This window comes from Spermophilus citellus (genome assembly GCF_964194105.1).
Source record: "Spermophilus citellus genome assembly, chromosome: 12".
Lineage (NCBI taxonomy): Eukaryota > Metazoa > Chordata > Mammalia > Rodentia > Sciuridae > Spermophilus > Spermophilus citellus.
Genome location: NC_138198.1, coordinates 44102788 through 44120898, shown reverse-complemented (window position 1 = coordinate 44120898; position 18111 = coordinate 44102788). Strand labels below are relative to the sequence as shown.

Below are 18111 nucleotides of genomic sequence, written 5' to 3'. Positions count from 1 at the left end.
AGAGAGTTGAGACCATTTATATTCAATTATTATGGAGATATATTTATTGTTGCCTCCCATTTTGATTTGTTTCATATATTTAATTCAGTTTTAATTTTCTTTTGCTTAATTGCTCTTCTAATGAGCTTCATGTATTTGGGAATTCTCTAGTTTGTTTTTAAGTATTTCCTGTGGTAGTGGCTTAGTGGCTCATGATTTTTTTCAGTTTAGCCTTATCTTGGAATACTTTTATTTCCCTATAATTCTCAATGCTCACTTTGCTGGATATAGCAATCTTGGTAATTGTTTTCCATCGAGCTTAGGTTATTATCTCATTATGTGCCCTTCTGGATTTTATTTCTTTATATTTACTTATTTGCCTTTCTGGATTTTAGTGTCTGAGTTGAGAAGTTGGAAGTAAACCTTATTGTTTTATCTCTAAATGTGACCTGATGTTTTTTCTCTTGTGACTTAATATTCTATTCTTGTTTTTTCTGTTTGGAATTTTGATTATGATGTATCTTAGAGATTCTTTTTGATTTTATTTATTTGGGATTCTAGATGCCTCTTATATAGGGATGTCACTTTCATCCCTAGGGTTTAGAAAATTTCCTGCTATTATTTCACTGAAAAGGTTTCTAATGCCATTAGTCTGTGTCTACTCTCTCTTCAATTCCAGTGTCTCTTAATATTGTTCCCGAGTTCTTGTGTACTCTAATCATGGTCTCCCCATTTTCTTTTTCTTAACCACTTACTGAGTATTAAAGTTCATATACCCTGTCTTTGAGGTTTGAAGTCCTGTTTTCCTTTTTTTTTTTTCTGATACCAGGGATTGAACCTAGGTATGCTTAAACACTGAGCCACATCCCCAGCTCTTTTTTATTTTTATTTTGAGAAAGGTTTTCACTAAATTGCTGAGGCTGGCTTTGAACTTGTGGTCCTCCTTCCTTGGCCTCCCAAGTTGCTGGGATTACAGGCATGTGCCACTTCGCCTGGCTGATGTTCTGTTTTCTATGTAATCCAACTTTTTAAAAAATATACCTTTATTTCTTTGTTTATTTATTTTATTTATTTATTATGCAGTGCTGAGGATCGAACCCAGTGCCTCACACATGTAAGGCAAGTGCTCTACCACTGAGCCACAACCCCAGCACCGTAATCCAACTTTTATGATACTTTCAAGTGAATTTTTAATTTTATTGTATCTTTCACTTCCGGGTGTTCTGATTATTTCTGTTCAGAATCTGTAGCTTTTTACTGAAATTGTATTTCATTTTCTATATGTGCTCTCTTAATTAATTCCTTAGGTCTTTTAATAATCAATTTTTTATAGTCTTTCTCTGGAATTTCATTCTTTCAATATCTGTGGGTTCCTTAGGGAATTGTAAATTTAAGGGGGAGACTGTTTACTCAAGTTTTCAGAGGTCTTAGACCGGCATGTTTTGATGGAGTCTTCTTCCATCAAGGATTCTTTGGTGAGTGGTTGTCCTGTGCTGTTGTTGTATATTAGCTTCAACATACAGGCTCAGTGTTATCCAAGTGTGAAGTTCAAGCTCCAGTGCCTCTCTATTTGCCACTGTAGAGCTGCTGATTTAGGTCATTCTTGGAGAGCTGCTCAACTCTGTGGATTCCTCTGAGCCTTCATTTTGGAGGCTTTCTCTGTTTTGCTGTGGGAACAAATGTCCATGAGTGGAACCTTAGGTGCCTCCCTCCCCAGGTGGTTCCTGTGTGGGGTCTGCTTGTTGGTTTGGGATTTTTTTTTCATCTCCCTTACTTTCAGTGTTGAAGTACTTTGGAAGTTTGAGCAGGGTTTGTGTGTGTGGAGCAAGGTCCACTGTCTCTTCTTCTTCTTCTTTTTTTTTTTTTTTTAAGAAAGAGGAGAGGGAGAGAGAGAGAGAGAGAGAGAGAGAGAGAGAGAGAGAGAGAGAGAGAATTTTTTTTTAATATTTATTTTCAGTTCTTGGCAGACACAACATCTTTGTTTGTATGTGGTGCTGAGGATGGAACCCGGGCCGCACGCATGCCAGGCGAGCGTTCTACCGCTTGAGCCACATCCCCAGCCCCGATCCACTGTCTCTTGAATGGGTTGTGGCTAAGCTCAGCAGCGGAGTCTATAGAGAAATTTTTTAAATTTATTTTTTATTTTTTTAATATTTATTTTTTAGTTGTAGTTGGACCCAGTACATTTATTTTATTTATTTATTTTTATGTGGTGCTGAGGATTGAATCCAGGGCCTCGCACATGCTAGGTGAGCAGTCTACCACTGAGCCACTTTTGACATAAATTTTTTAAAACATTATAAAGCTTTTTTTTGTTAATTGTGACCCATGCTGAAAATCTTGGAAATGACTGATTTTTAAATAAAGTATTCTTTACAGATGAAAACCTTAAAAGGCAATTAAAAATACCACATTTAGTTGTAGGGAGTAGAAAATCTTTAAAAGTAAGTGTAGAGCTTGCCTTTATGTTGGTTTTAAATTCTTTATTACGTGAAGAAAGCATATTTTCTTACATAATTTTTTAATCACAATTTTTAAAGATTTTTTTCTTATGCACATTTTTATGGTTATATTTGAAATTCAGCATGGTTCTACCCTATTGCTATAACTATAGTTTTACATAGTATACTAGTTTATGCACAATGATGACCTCAGGGTTACACATCCAATATCTATTTGACCAGTTTTTAAAATTTGCTTGTCACTAGCAAAGTTGAGGGAATGTTTTTATACTTATAGCTTTGAGCATCTCTTGAGATGTTTCCTGTGATAGACTCCAAGAATGGAATTCTCAGCTCTGAGGTGTTCAGTGTTTATGACTTGCATTTCTCGTGGGGCTTGGCACATGTACATGGCGATGACTAAGTTGTATCAGAGCTGTCTTCCTGTCCCCCCACTGGCATTGCTAAGACCATTCAGAGGCTTGTTTGGTTCTAGTCTGTTGAAGCTCACCGTCTTCATTTAATTAAAGGTAACCTTGCTTGGATACCAATGAGGTGGAACATTTTCAATTTGTCTGTTGGATATCCAGGTTCTAACAAGTGGTTCCGTTGGTGTTTTAAAGGCTGCCTGAGCAGATTCACTCATGCAAACCGCCACTGTCCAAAGCACCCTTATGCCAGACTGAAGCGAGAGGAGCCTACGGACACACTGAGCAAGCATCAGGCTGCAGACAACAAGGCTGCTGCCGAGTGGCTGGCAAAGTAAGGCATCCATGCTTAGTCCCTGGGAGTGGGCCTGTTGGGCTTGGGTCTGGGTTAGAGAATGTTCTTATTTCAAATGTTGCTTCTGTACATCTTATGAAATAACTTGAAATAGCTCCCAAAACAAACAGGCTTGGACCCATTTAATAGATGCTTATATAACACACTATTTTCCCTTTCAAAGCATCCATCACACATTTATTTATTGCCTACTTTCCCTGCTGGACTAGAAGGTCCATGAGGACAGGAATGTTTGTCTTGTCCCTGGGGTGTCCTTAGGGCCTACCACAGTTTATGGATGTTAATCAGTAGTTGAATGGATAAACTGCATGTTTTTTGAGGATAAATCATATAAGAATCAAATAGTGGAAACTGAAAATACAATTTGATTACTCAAATGCAGAGAAATTTTCTATTTAAATGTGATATCCCTGAGGCCCTTAAACTAAAATTTTCCATCACTTCCTCCCTTCCCTTATTAGTCCATTTTCTCTTACTATAACAAAATACCTGAGACTGGCTATTTTAAATGAAAGAGGTTTATTTAGTGGACATGTTAGAGGTTGAAAATTCAAGGTGAGGCAGCCCCATCTGTTTGTTCTTGGTGAGGGCTCCATGGCAGATGGAATCATAACAGTGGAAACACCTGTGGCCAGATAGGAAGCCAGAGAGATTCAGGAACTAAGTTCTTTGTTTTTATAACAATCCACTCTCTTAGGGGACTAACTCAGGTCCTGCGAGAGAGCTATATTAATACCTTCTAAGGCAGCAAATCCATGGCCTAATTACCTTGTATTGGGTCTCAGCTCTTAAAACTTACTTCTTCTACCTCTCAACATCACCATACTGTCCCACACATGAAACCTTTTGGGGTATCTACCCAAACCATAGTACTCTTCTTTCTCCTGATTCTAATTTTTCCCAAGCCAGAAACTTACTGGTCTTCGGTGTGTGTCCTGTCAGTGACTCTGCCTCCTGGCTAGCTCAAGTTTAGCTACTTGAACTCTCACAATCCATTCTCTGTTCTGTTACCAGAGGGAGGTCTCTAAAATGCCAATATTACCCTCAGGCTAAAGCCTAAACCTCCAGGGGCATTTAAAGCCCTTTAGGACCTGGTTCCTGCTGACCTTTCTAAACTTCCTAGTCATCCTTCAGGTCACACTGAAGTCACTGCATTTCCTATATACCTCTTAAAGGTATTACCAGTACTTTCCTAGATTGAGTAGTCTAGATTTTCTGAAATCTGGTAATTACTTTTTGTATGTGATTTTCAAACAGCTTTGTTGTTGTATAATTGACATATAATAAATTGTATATAATTGAAATGTTCAACTTGATACATCTTGACATATGTCTACACCTGAGACCATCACCAGAGTCCAGATGATGGACTTGAACATTACTTCCCAGTTTCCTCAAGCCCCTCTGTAACTCCCCCACCCTAGCCCCCAAACACTGACCTACTGTCACTTCTGGTTTGCATTTTCTAGAATTTTATACAAATGTAGTCAGCGTATGTCCTGTTCGTCTGGCTTCTGACTTATGTATTCTGAGATGGATCCACATTGAGTGTGTCAGCAGTTCATTCCTTTTGTTGCTGACTAGTAATCCATTGTGTGGATACATCTTAACATGTGTATTCATTGCCTGTTGACATTTTGGGTTGTTTCTAGCTGTTACAGATAAAGTTATTATGAACACTAATACACAAGACTTTATATGGATATTTTTGTATATAATGGTGCTGTCATTTAAATATCAATTTTCTCTTGTGAATATCAGTCATTCATATGGTTGAATAAGGGTAGTATTGTTAAGTTTTTGAAACTGTATGTTACAGATATTAATCCTTCTGTCATATTTTGGAAATTTAATATTTTACATAGTCAACTCTGTCAGAAGTGGCCATCCTTCTGTGGACTATTTTTTTGGTACTTTTTTGGTACTGGGGATTGAACCCAGTACTCTTTAAGTTGCTGAGGCTGACCTCAAACTTTATCCTCCTGCTTCAGTCTCCCAAATTGCAGGGATTATAGGTGGGTGCTACTGCTCTCAGCTAGATAGGTTTCTAATGAGGTTTCTAATGACTTTCCCCCTAATATTTCTGTATTGCTCTAGTCCATTTCTCATGAGATTTAAGGCAGTTTTTTTTGTGTGTGTTTTTTATCTCTAGTATTAGAACAAATCCAGGAACTTATACAGGCTAGGCAGGTGCTCTACCACTCAGCTGCCTCCCCAGCTCGAGAGCAGCTGTGGTTTAATGGTAAAAAACTCATGATTAGAGAGTCCAGCATAAAATCTGGAACTGCCAGGTTTTGATTACAGAAGCATGAGCCAGAGTCATCACTTCTTTCTGAGTTATTTTCCCTTTGTAAATGGAAAGTATATATGTGAACTCACTTTAGAACTGGAACACAGAAAAGCAATACTGTGTTAAAGAACTTTGTTTAACCAGAAGTAACTCTTGGGAATTTGTCAACCACAGAGCTGACGTGCCTGCTCTTTACCCAGGTACTGGGAGACAAGAGAGCAGCGCGCCCCCGCCCTGAAGGGCAAGCTGGCTCAGAAGGCTGACCAGGAGCAGCAGGGCCCTCTGGAGTTCCTCCAGTCTGATGAGGAGGACGATGAGAAGAGTGGCGCCCAGCGCCGGCTGCAGGAGCAGCGGGAGCGCCTGCACGGGGCCCTGGCGCTCATCGAGCTGGCCAACCTGACGGGGGCACCGCTCCGCCAGTAGCCTGCACAGACTCTCCACTGTACAGAAGTACTGCCCATGTACTTACAAAGTAGATCCTTGGGCATAAGCTAAGCACCTTATTTGCTTATCATAGGCTGCTATTCTGTAGAAATTCATGAAGAATGTCATTGCCCCAGAGTATGGGGTGAGAGAGAATTGCACTTTTTTTATATGGAAATGGATTGGATGTAAAGTTTAAAATATTTTGTAAATATGGACTGCATAGTACAGGGTAGAAAACTACATATTGTGGGAAGCTAGATTTTGCAAGTTTAATGCATTCATTGGAAGCAGTTCTCACAGGAAGCACTTTCTGAATAAGACACTTGTGAAAAAAACAGAATGGTACAAATAGCCAAAGAAGGTTGAAAGAGACTATTTATAAGATCATTTTTAACAATGTATATTAATATGTTTAACAATACTGTAAACACTGAAGCAAGAAAGTATGAAATATGTAAGATATATATTTTAAATTACAAAATAGCGTGTCCAATAAGGCTTGAGAAATGGGAAGCTGACTATTTGGGATGATGTTCTAAGTTATGGACTTGGAAGAAAACAGATATTTGAGGATCTTGGTAAGATGCACAGTAGTTCATAATTTTCAAAATTGGAGTAAAATCAGTCTTATTCTTATCTTTCTGGGGCTTTCTAACTCACTATAATGTTTAAGTTTGAGAAGCACTTGTCATTCCTAGCATGTTAACTGGGGAACTTTTGCACATTTCACATTTGCTGAAATTGAGTGATTAATCTTGCAAAGTCTAGGTAACATGGTAATTGGTATTTTTTTTTTTATATACAATGGGCCCTGTAATGAGATTTGGCACTTGGAGTTTTATTAATAAAAGGGACATCTACAGGGTTGTTTTGTAGTGAAATGTTTTAGATCTTTTGTTAGCAAACACTAAATTTTAGTTGTACTGCTTTTTAGGATTATTAGCAAGTGGAAGCCTCCGTATTTATATTTTCAGTGCATAAAGCCACCTTCTTGCTTTACTTCAGAATAACATGCCAAGCTATTTTGTGTTCACTAAATTTAGCTATGAGTTAAACACTGCAGAAAATATTAGCTACTCAAATATGTAGGCTTCTGGACTAGTTTTAAACTGCAAGTGTGTTAACTTGTGTGGTGTTTTTTTTTCCAAATAGATGAAGTTATTAAACACCACTTTATGTACTGAAGCATGAACAGGAAAATCAAGAGCTGAGCAGTCCACCTCCTTTACATAGGCAAAAACCTCCATCGTTTCAGCTTTTGTTTTGGGCTGAACTAAATGACATGCATAGCATGGTAATTTACAGATTGCTTAATTGGAGTGAACCTCAAGAGTAGTAGAGGGAAAGATGGGCTCTTCAGCACCTTTTTTTTCTTGAGTTGAAGTGCAGTTCACACCTTATCCAGAAGGTGGCTTCTTTATCCAAACATCCCAGTGTGTGGCCGTGCCCAGGTCACAGCCTTGGGAAGGGGAGGTCTGTAAATGTCTTGAGGAGGAGCGAAGTGTGAAAGAAAAATGATAGTTACCAATAATGTGTATGATGAGGACATACTTTAAAAATGTAATTCCTCTGTACAGTAAATTACAAATCTTTAGGGATTTTTTTTTTGTAATAAGAGAATTTATATTTGTAATGGTCTAAGAATTTTGTTTGTAATCTGGTATATAGAATTTTAACTTGGAGCACTTACAAGCATGGTCAGAGACCATAGCATCTGAATTTTCTTGGTTTAGGTTTCAACATTTACTCTAGAATTTTTCCTTTCAAATATGATTTATATGAACTGTAAAGCAACACTCATTAGTCTTGAAATTTAAAATCTGATAAACTTATCTGAGAAGGAAAGGCAGTACAAATTTAAAAAATACAAATACTTGCCAACTCACAGATGGTAAAATTTAAGGGCTTCAAAAAAAGTTGGGGTTTTTATTTTTTTGTTTCTCCAGTCAGCTTTTGTCAACCACAGTAGTTATATTCACAAACATTTTTTATTTGTATAATTGGAATAGTTTAAGAAATTATTACAGCTCTAGAAACAGTTCAGAGGTTTTTTTTTTTTTTTGATATAAGCTATATCCTTGGAAATACATTGGCATCTAAAATTTGAGGTGTGTTTAGACTGCTTTTTGTTTTAAAAATGTGGTTTACATTCAAACTTTTGAAGTGTTTTATGCTTCACGTGGCTAAGTTGTAGTTTGGCAGATTTAACAGCATATGAATACACATGCTGTAATTTTAAAAGATGCTTTGAATAAAATTTTATTTTAATTTAAAGCTTAAAGAGTATATGGTTATCCTTGAAGTTTTTATAATTTTTCCTCATAAATATAACCACAATATAAAAGTCTTAAAAACTAGAAACATGATCGACAACTCTACATTTTTCCATCGAAAGTGTTTGGGTGCATTTTATATTACATTCCAGTTCTGTCCCAGGCATCTTTTTTGCATAGCTGTAACAATTATTCTGTCATTTATACAGTTAGGCTTCGAGAATTTAACTGAAAATTGTTAGGTTTCCTCTACCACTGAACTACACATCTCCAGTCCTTTTCTTTATCTTGAGATAGTCTCCCCAGGTTGCTGAGGCTGGCCTTGAACTTGCTACAGCCTCAGCCTCCAGAGTCGCTGGGATTACAGGCCTGTACCACGGCTTTGTGTGTGTGCTTGTGTGTGTGTGTGTGTGTGTGTGTGTGTGTCTCTGGGGATTGAACCCAGGGCCTTGTGCATGTGAGGCAAGCGCTCTACCAACTGAGCTGCTAATCTTTAGCATTTCCAAAAATCTAAACTTTCACAGGTTTTTAAAGTTAACTATTTAGAATGAAAACATGGGACACTCAAAGCTGGAACAGGTAGGCTGGCTAGCATGACCAGTTCTGGGTGGATTTCCTTCAGTTAACTAGAACCTCTGATGTGCAATCGCTTTCCTCTTGGGAAAGAAACAGCCCCAGGTGGGGACAGAACCCACCACAAAGTGCGTACGCAGAGGCAGGAAGTGCGCTGAGCCTTCATCTCCCTTCTCCCTACCACCTGCCAAAGGCCCAAGTCGGTACCCACAAACACCTGCCCACCAGGCACTGAAGCACTGTTCGTGATGGCCCTGAACTGGAAACAAGTGTCCCACGGTGAATGGAAAGACATGTGACCAGCCTTCCGGGTGGCGTCCACTTAGCCGACCTCTAGAAGGGCGTCCGTTTACGTGGGGCTCTAGAAAAGCCAGTGGCCGCACGGAATGGGAACGAAGTGGGGGCTTCCACGGCCCAGGCAGCGGGGGCGGCGCTGTGAGCCGCCCAAGCGGGGCCGGGTGCCTTCGGATGCACGCGAGTCACACGCCCCGCCGGTGCTGCAGGAAAGGCCCCGACGCCGGGGCTCACGGAGCGCTGTCCCCGCGCCGCCGGGGCCGGGCCGGGCTGGGCAGCGCGGGGGCTCCGCGGGCGGGCGAGGCCAGGCGCCCGGCTGGGCCTGGCGGGCGGGACGCGCCACGGCTCCTCCTGTTCCTGCCGCGCCCTCCCCTTGGCGCCGCCGGCCGGGCGGGCCGAGCCGGGTCCGCGGGCCATGACGGCGGGCGGCCGGCCTCGCGGGGCGCCCGGGTGCTGTCGGCGCTCTTCTACGGCGCCTGCTCCTTCCTCCTGGTGCTGGTCAACAAGGCGCTGCTGACCGCCTACGGGTGAGGCCGGCGGGTCCGCGAGGCGCCGCGGCGGGCGGGAGGGCGGGCGGGGGGACCCCGCGCAGGGACCGGCCTTCTCCGGCCCGAGGTCGCCGCCCAGCGGAGGGGCCCGCTGGCCGTCTCAGGACGGGCCCGCCCGGTGCTGCGGGAGCCCGGGAGCGGAGGCCCGCGCTGCCCACAGCCGCGAGCAGGTCTGCGGGAGCCGGGAGATCCGTCCCTGCCCCTGTCACCGTCCTGAGATGGGCGCCCAGTGCCGACCTCTCCTTCCCGCCAGCACGTTCCTGGAAACAGGGAAACCACCAGAAGTAGGCGTGATGTCGCTTTTTGGATTAGTGTGAAGTAAACCCGCAATCTGTGCTCCCTGAGCCCTTGGCGAGCACCGACGTCCCGCGTGACTCGGATGGCCTCGGCCGCTGTCCGAAAGGGCTGTGGACTTAAACCTCGGACCAGGGCCAGTCAGCAGTTCGCTCAGATGACTACCAAGGTTAATGACGTCCCGGGGCTTGGCCAGGCTTGTCACAAGTGGAGTCTGTAAACTATCCTGTGCTTTGCGAATTTAAGGTTTAAAAAAATGCGTAAAGAGACCTAAGAGCCCCTTGGGCTTTCTTGTTTTAAAGTTGGGAAAACCAAGGCCCCTGAGCTCCCAGGTTGTGCCTCCAACAGATATTTACTGAGCAATATCTCAATGTAAACAAGCAGCTTTGAGAATAAACCAGGCGATTTCAGACATGACCCCAGAGGTTGGTGCTGGGATGTCCCCAGCAGAGGGGGCAGCAAGTGCAGTGTGCAGAAGTGGCCATGAACTTGATCAGCTGCTGCGGGAGACAGGAGAAGGCCACCAGGGCCAGGAGTGAGGGACTGCCGCCAGGTCTGTTGAGTAATGTTAACGTGCACCTGCACCAGGCTCCGCGCCAGGCCCGGGAGTGGAAGTGAACCTCAGGTGCAGGTGGCTAATCTCCCATGGAGCTGAGATCCCACTGGACCCACGATAAACTGTACCTTTCTAAGATGTCAGATGTGGCCAGGGTTCTGGAGAAGAAAATACTGCAGAAAGTCAGTTAGGGAGTGTGGGGGAATTTGTGGTTTTGAGTGTGTATGGAGGCTTCCTAGGTAGGTGTGATTTATGAAATCATTGGCCGCTAGGGCTCTAGAGGTGACCTTTAGCCTAGACCTCAGTGGAGTGAGGGAGCCACTCTGGGAGGTGGGGGAAGAACATCTGAGAGGGATGGTTAGGCAGACAGTGTAGGACGCTGCCTGTGTGAGATGGGAGGCCGGAGGAGTGTCAAGCAGAGCAGTCTTAGTCACTCAGGCTGCCACAATCACACCAGATATTGAGGGACCAGGGTGAAGAGGGAGATAGTGATAGTTTTAATTTTAGTCTAAATACAGGTGGGGGTTCCTTTAACCTTGGAAAGACATGGTATAATTTGTGTGATAAAAAGGGTTACAAGCTGCAGGGGGTGATCCCCTGATCCCCTGATCAGGGGAGGAGGCTGTTGCAGTGTCCTAGGTGAACGTCGGGGGGGACAGCTGACTGGAGGGGAGGGGTAGAGGTAGGGTACCTTTGGGTGACCCTGTGGCTGTCTTTTATTTTGGTGGTCTTGTGATACAGCCCTGGCCTAGTTGTAGATATTCTTTACCAGACCTTGTGCTACTTAGCTTTCTGTTTCTGTGACAAAATACTTGAGACTAAATAATTTGGAGGAGGAAAGATTTATTTTGGCTCACAGTTTCAGTCCAGGGTCACCTGGCCATTGTTTCTGGGCCTGTGGTGAGCAGAGCATCATGGTGAGGAGCCTGTTGTGGACAAAGCTGCCCACCTCATGCTGACCAGGAAGCAGAGACTTTCCTTTATGACAGACCCTTTCCCCAAACCCATTGCATCTGACCCTGCAAATGGATGGATCCACAGATGGGCTCAGAGTCCTCCTGACCCACCAGGCACCTCTCAAAGGCCCCACCTCTGACCACTGCTGCACTGGGGACTGGGCCTCCAACACAAGAGCTTCTGGGGAACATTTCAGATCCACATCCCAACAGGCTGTGTGCTGCAGGTTGCTCCCTGGTGTCCACAGAAAACACCAACCCAGCCTCAAAGAAATTGAAACGAACCTAAACCTAGATCATTTCACACACAGAGTGCAAGCTAAGGAAGGATAAAAGAAATCTTCACACCTACAAGATTAAAACAAGAGAATGTTGTTGACAGGCTTCATTGAGAGTGGTCAGTACTTATGTCAAAGGAAGGCTGGGAATAAGTCCCCACCTGTGTCCTGGAGTGAGTGGGTGCTGATTGGCCAAGGGGTTAGTGCTTCTAGAAACACAGTTTCCTCTTATTGGAAGGAGGGGCCTGTAAACCCTGGTCAACGCTTTGAAGATGCAGGACAACATTCCACCAGAAAGAACCGTGATGAGACATCCATGCTGCAGCCTTTTCACACTTTAAAACATTGAGAGCCAGGGCTGGGACCCTTGCTCAGGGGTGGAGCATTTGCCCAGCATCGCTAAGACCGCAGGTTCCATTCCCAGCACTACAAAAAAATAAGCAAATAGAGTTTTTGCCCCAGGAAGGCGAGAGCCCTTGTAACCTTTGTAAGTAAACATTTTTCACATTTCTGTAATGCAATATGTCATACAGTGGGATAGCTCTGTTCAAACAACATAGTTCTCTTCTTTCAAAATGCGCGAGACACATGTTTTTGAGGGGAGGAAGGCTGTGGTGATTTGTTTCAACAATAAATGGTGGAAATCTGATCCAAGCATGAGCTATTTGAGGAGAGAATCTTGTGTGGAGGACAGAAAGAAGGACCTTTTGCTAGTTCCCTCATTCACAGGGTCGTGGGAATGTAGTTTCGGGGATTTCCCCCCCCCTTCATTTTGGGCAGATTGATTCTGATTAGGGTACAGAACTGATGGGTGTCCCTAGTTATTAGTTTTAGTTCATTGTCATGCTAGATTTATCTGGCTGGAAAAAGTGGCTTTGGAAGGATGTGAACTATGAGAACCTGATGGGACTGGAGAAAAAGCAAGGTCACCTGAGAGTCCGTGGCCAGTGGTTATGCTCATGCTTCTTTGGTATCAGGTTCTTGAGGATCATGCAGGTGATTTATAATTGCAGTTGTGTTTTTTTCTCTATTTTTAATGCTATTGTCTGTGCCATGAGAGAATTCACTAATGATACTTACTAAAAAATATGGAACTTAATTGTACTCAGTCTGTTAGGTACGTGTCCCCCAGCAACTCATGTGTGAGACCTTGCAAGAAGGTTTAGAAGTGAGATAGCTGGGTTATGAATCCTTACCCCACCATGAATTAATCTGAGTGGTATACTGGGTGGTACTTGTAGGCAGGTAGGGGGTGGCTGGAGGAAGTGGGTCCCTGGGGGCTTGCCTTTGGGGTATATATTTTGTCAAATTGTTGAGCAGAGCTCTCTCTGCTTCCAGGTGCCACATTCCTCCTCCATACTCTTCCGCCATGATGTTCTGCTCCTGAGGAATGGAGTTGGCCATCAAGGGACTGAGACCTCTGAAACCACAAGTCCCCATCCATAAACTTTTCTTCTTCTAAAATTGTTCTTATTAGGCCTTTTAGTCACAGCAGTGGAAAAGCTGACTGAAACACAGTCTAACAAATATTTGCTCAGTATTTGCTGTGTTTACTTCATGATTCACCGCAGGGTTTTGATCCCCTTTAACACAGTGGCTTCCAAACCCGTTTGGGTGCCTGAATCACTTGGAGAGGTTTTTATAAAAGTTATTGAATGGGAGTCTCCAGGGCTATGTTAAAAAGCAAAAACCAACACCTGATTTTCTCTTAATTGGGTAAAAACCTGGTTCTTTCCCGGAGACGCTGCCCACTTCTGCCCACCCAGGAGAAGCTGGATCTCTGACACCTAGAGGGGGAGCCGCCATTGGAGGTGGATCCTCTTGGCTCCCCATGGCTCATGATCTGTTGAGACTGGATTTTCCACTGCCTTTTGTCCCCTCTGTGATAGCTCCTGAGTGCCTTCTGGTGACCCATCCCAGAGTCTTCTTCCTCTCCACCTGGACCCTGGTCAGCCTTCCCCAGACTTCAGAATCCATGTGCTGACCCATTCTGGCCTCATTCCCAGCACTTCCTGCAGCTGCTCCCAGAACCGTGCCTTCTCCAGGACATCTGCTGCAGGTGTGCCCTCCCTGACCCTGCTGTGCCTCCTCCTGCCTCATTTCTTGCCCTATCTGTCTCTCCTGGTGTCACTTCTCTGGTCCCTCTGGAAACTGCTCTTGGAGGGGTGAGGGAGCATCCCTTCTCTCTGTCCGTGGATGTCCTTGTCACCTACCCTCCTCCTTTAACGCTGGAGTGGCTCCGAGTGTCCTGGGTGGAAAGCCACATCTGTGTTGGCGGGTTCCACTTTAGATTGTGACCACAGCCCTTGATGGGACGTCCTGATGACCTGCAGATTGCTTTTCTTGTCTTAGAACGACTCTTTTATGCATCCTGATTCACGTTGAAACCCACCATGCGCCTCCCCTCCTCCCTTCTCCTCTGACACTTCATTGAGAAAATAGAAACTGGCAGATGAGACCCCTCTGTCTCCTTCCTGCTGAAGTGTGGCCTTGTCTTCCTGTGGGAGGAAGGTCGAGCCCCCTCCTCCACTCCTCCCTTTCTCCTCTGTGCTGGTGGCTCCCCTTCTACCAGCTTGAAAACGCTGCTCCTCGCATACACCTCCCCCTGACCCCACGCCTGCCTCGGGTCTCCCGGCCTTTCAGAGTCAGACTCTTGAAAGACTCGTGTGCACTCTGCCTCCACTTCATCCACTCCTACAAGAATTCAGTTCAAAAATTCCAGAGAGCTGGACGCAGTGGTATGTCCAGGTATTTGCCTTTTGTTATGAGAAGTTTCAAGCATACGGAGACATAGAAAGCAAAGTACAATGGACTCCCGCATGCATGGCCCTAGAGCAAAGTACTCCCTCCCCCGAGACCACTGAAGGCAGGTTGCAGGCCTGGGGACGTGTACTGTCCTCTCCCCTACCCGTGGACGCTCTACACTGTACCATTTTCACAAATACAACACTGTCCTAAAATAATCTAACACCTCATCTATAATCATCCTATTTGTCTCCAGATGTTTCCTTGGCTTTCTTTTTTTTTGGGGAGGGGTACCAGGGATTGAACTCAGGGGCGCTTGACCACTGAGCCACATCCCCAGCCGTTTTGTATTTTGTATTATATTTAGAGTCAGGGTCTCACTGAGTTACTAAGCACCTCGCCGTTGCTGAGGCTGGTTTTGAACTTGCGAAACTCCTGCCTCAGCCTCTCAAGCCGCTGGGATATCAGGCATGCACCACTGTACCCAGCTTGTTCTCATGGATTTTTAAAAACCACTTGAAACAAAAGGCTTATGCAAAGCATGCAGTTATGTCTTTTCAGTTTATTTTAATCTGAAAAGGTCTCTAACACCACCTCATTTTTCATATGGTCTTGGAAAAAAAACAGGTCAGTTGTTTGGTAAAATATCTCACATTATGGAACATGAATTATGTTTCGAAGTCTCGGTCCACTTACTTTTCTTTGATCCTTAGAAAGTTAAGTTGGAGGCTTGATTTCATTCCATGCAAACATTTTTGGCAGGAGGACTTCACAGCCTACCCTGTGGACTTCAGATCACATCCTATCAGAGATCAGTCCACCACTGTTCATGTGGGTTGTATTTGAAGGGTTATCTCAGTCGGGGATCTCAAGTGGACTTGTGAAATTTTCTTTTATTTTCCATCTTTTTTTAGAGGAAGAAAAGTTTATTTTGGCTCATGGTTTCAGAGATTTAGTCTGTGGTTGGTCAAGTCCGTACCTCTGGGCCCAAAGTGATGAAGAATGTCACAGCAGAAGGGCATAGTGAAGGAAAGCAGCTCAGGACATAGCAATGGAAAGCAGAGAGAGAGAGAGAGAGAGAGAGAGAGAGAGAGAGAGAGAGAGAGAGAGACACAACCCTAGGGCACGCCCCCAGTGACCTACCTCCTCTACTCACTTCCCACTTGCCTACAGGTACCACCCAGTTAATCCATATCAATGCATTAGTCCATTGATTAGGTTACAACTCACAATCCAACCATTCTACCTCTGAACAATTCTTGCATTGCCTCACACAGAAGCTTTTGGGGATACCTCATACCTAAGTCGAAATATTCTGTCCTAGCCCCCAAAGGCATATGCCAATCTCACTATTCAAAATATATTTAATCCATTTCCAAGAATCCCTATAGTCTTAAGAGTTCCAGCATTACCTAAAAGTCTAAGTCCAAAATCTCCTTGAGGCTCAAGGCAAACTCTCAGTATGAGCTCCTCTAAAAATCAAAAGCAAGTTACATATATCCAATATGTGACAGAGTAAAAGTTTCCACTCCAATAAGGGAGCAATAAGGGCACAGAGAGGAAGGATGGAACCAAAACAAGACCCAACGCCTCCCCAGGCAGACACGTCCATGTCCGGTGTCTGGGGCACCTGGCACCATGATATTCTATCCCAAGGACTTGTGTAGTTCTGCCCCATGGCTTTGCTGGTTGCAGCCTGCATGGCCTCTCTCTTGGCTTGTTTCTGCTCCATTCCTTCAGCTTTTCTCAGCAGACATGCTGATGTGCCATGTTATGGGCATCTCTTGATCTCGGGGGTCTCCACTGTGACTTTGACTTCCTCTTACTTCTTCAAGCATTGCTTGCTCAGGGGCGGCCTGAAGGGCCCTGACTGCCCTGCACTTTGCCTGGACTGATCTCTAACTTCGGCATCTTGCAATCCTGCAGAACCAGCACCACATGGTTGATGCGAAGGTCAGCTACCATCTCAAGAAGTAGTTAAGTCTCCTGGGACCATGGCTATAGATAGCAGCCTGTGTGCAAGCAGGTTCCCCAATGGTCTCTTCTCAATGGAATTTTTACTTTTACACTCTTGAGCCCGACATGTGTGTGATCTTGTCCATTCTTGAGATGCCCTCAAGCCACTTTTCCTATTATCTCTGGATAAAGTATTTAGTATCTCCCTAGTGGCTATAACGTCTTTAACAACCATAACTTCCCTAGCCCCAGAATTACTCTCACTTTTCTGGATAAACTGCAAGTTTTGTTTTTGTTTTTTTTTAAGAGAGAGAGAGAGAGAGAGAGAGAGAGAATTTTTAATATGTATTTTTTTAGTTCTCGACGGACACAACATCTTTGTTGGTATGTGGTGCTGAGGATCGAACCCGGGCCGCACGCATGCCAGGCGAGCACGCTACCGCTTGAGCCACATCCCCAGCCCGAACTGCAAGTTTTTCAAATCTTTCTGTTCTGCTTTCTGCTCTTAATTATTATCACAGTAAACTTATCTAAAAACTGCCAACACTATCCAGGCCACTACCTGACTGCTGTGCTGCCTTGAAATTTCTTCCACCAGATTAAGTAGTCTGTCACCTTTAAATTCAGCCTCACAGAAAGTCTCAGGACATGGGCAAAATGTTGACAATTTTTTTTTTTGCCTGAATATGACATGAATGACCCCTAGTCCAATTCCAATAGAATCTTTCTCTTCTGATATCTCATGAGCTCAGTCGTTACTGTCCACAGCCCTATCAACACTCTGGTCTTTTGAGTTTACACCAGAATTGCCCATTTTTAAACTCCACTTACAACAATCTAAAACTTTTCCAGCTTGCATCTCTCAACTTTTCAAAATTGCTGTCACAAATTCCAAAAAGCTTCAAAAGCTCTGAACCACATGATCAGGTGAGTCACAGCAACTACCCTACTTCTCCATACCAATTTCCATTTTAATCATTTGTTGCTATTGTTGTTGCTGTGACCAAAAGACTTGCCAAGAACAGACTAGTTTATTTGGGGCTCCTAGTTTTAAAGGTCTCAGTCTGTAAATGGCTGACTCCATTGTTCTGGGCTTGAGATGAGGCAGAATATCATGATGGAAGGAAATGACAGAGGAAAGGATCTCAGGACATGGCCCCCAGGAGAGAGCTCATGTGTGAAATTTTACTTTAACTGCATTCAATGGAGAAATGAGAAATTGCAGTTCAATTCAAAGAACTGTTGATTTTCAAATATTTTTATCCCTCAGTGTTTGTAGGGGATTGATTCAGGACTCCCAAGCATACCTTATTCCCAGATGCTCAGGTCCTTACATAAAATGTGGCAGTATTTGCATATAACCTATGCATATCTTCCTGTATACTTTAAATCACCTCTAGATTACTTAGAATATCTAATACAATGTACATGCTGTGTAAATAGTTGTTATACTGTATCATTTAGGGAATAATGACAAGGAAAACAGTTTGTGCATATTTAGTGCAGATTCTTTTTTTTTCCTGAAAATATTTCATCCACAAAATATTTGATGGGGAAATCACAGGTATGGATTGTTGAGCACGCTTTCCTAGATTTTCTGAAATTTCTTGTGCTTTTAGACATGAAGATTCAATATGTATTTTTCCCTTCATGATAGGAAGACTAACTTCTCATTTACCTTTGAATTATCTTCTCTCTTACTGAGTTCTTTGCACTAGG

At 43.7% G+C, this 18111-nt stretch overlaps 1 protein-coding gene across 1 annotated transcript in view; it reads left to right on the top strand.

Annotated features, from left to right (window-relative positions):
• Positions 1 to 9233: 9233 nt before the first annotated feature.
• Positions 9234 to 18111, top strand: part of LOC308631625 (nucleotide sugar transporter SLC35D2-like) — a gene marked incomplete at both ends in the record, with an annotated part of 64613 nt that continues 55735 nt past the window's right edge. The window contains one exon of the mRNA XM_081263004.1: positions 9234 to 9586. Within this exon, the coding sequence (XP_081119130.1) occupies positions 9234 to 9586 (353 nt within the window). The remainder of the gene's footprint in view (positions 9587 to 18111) is intronic.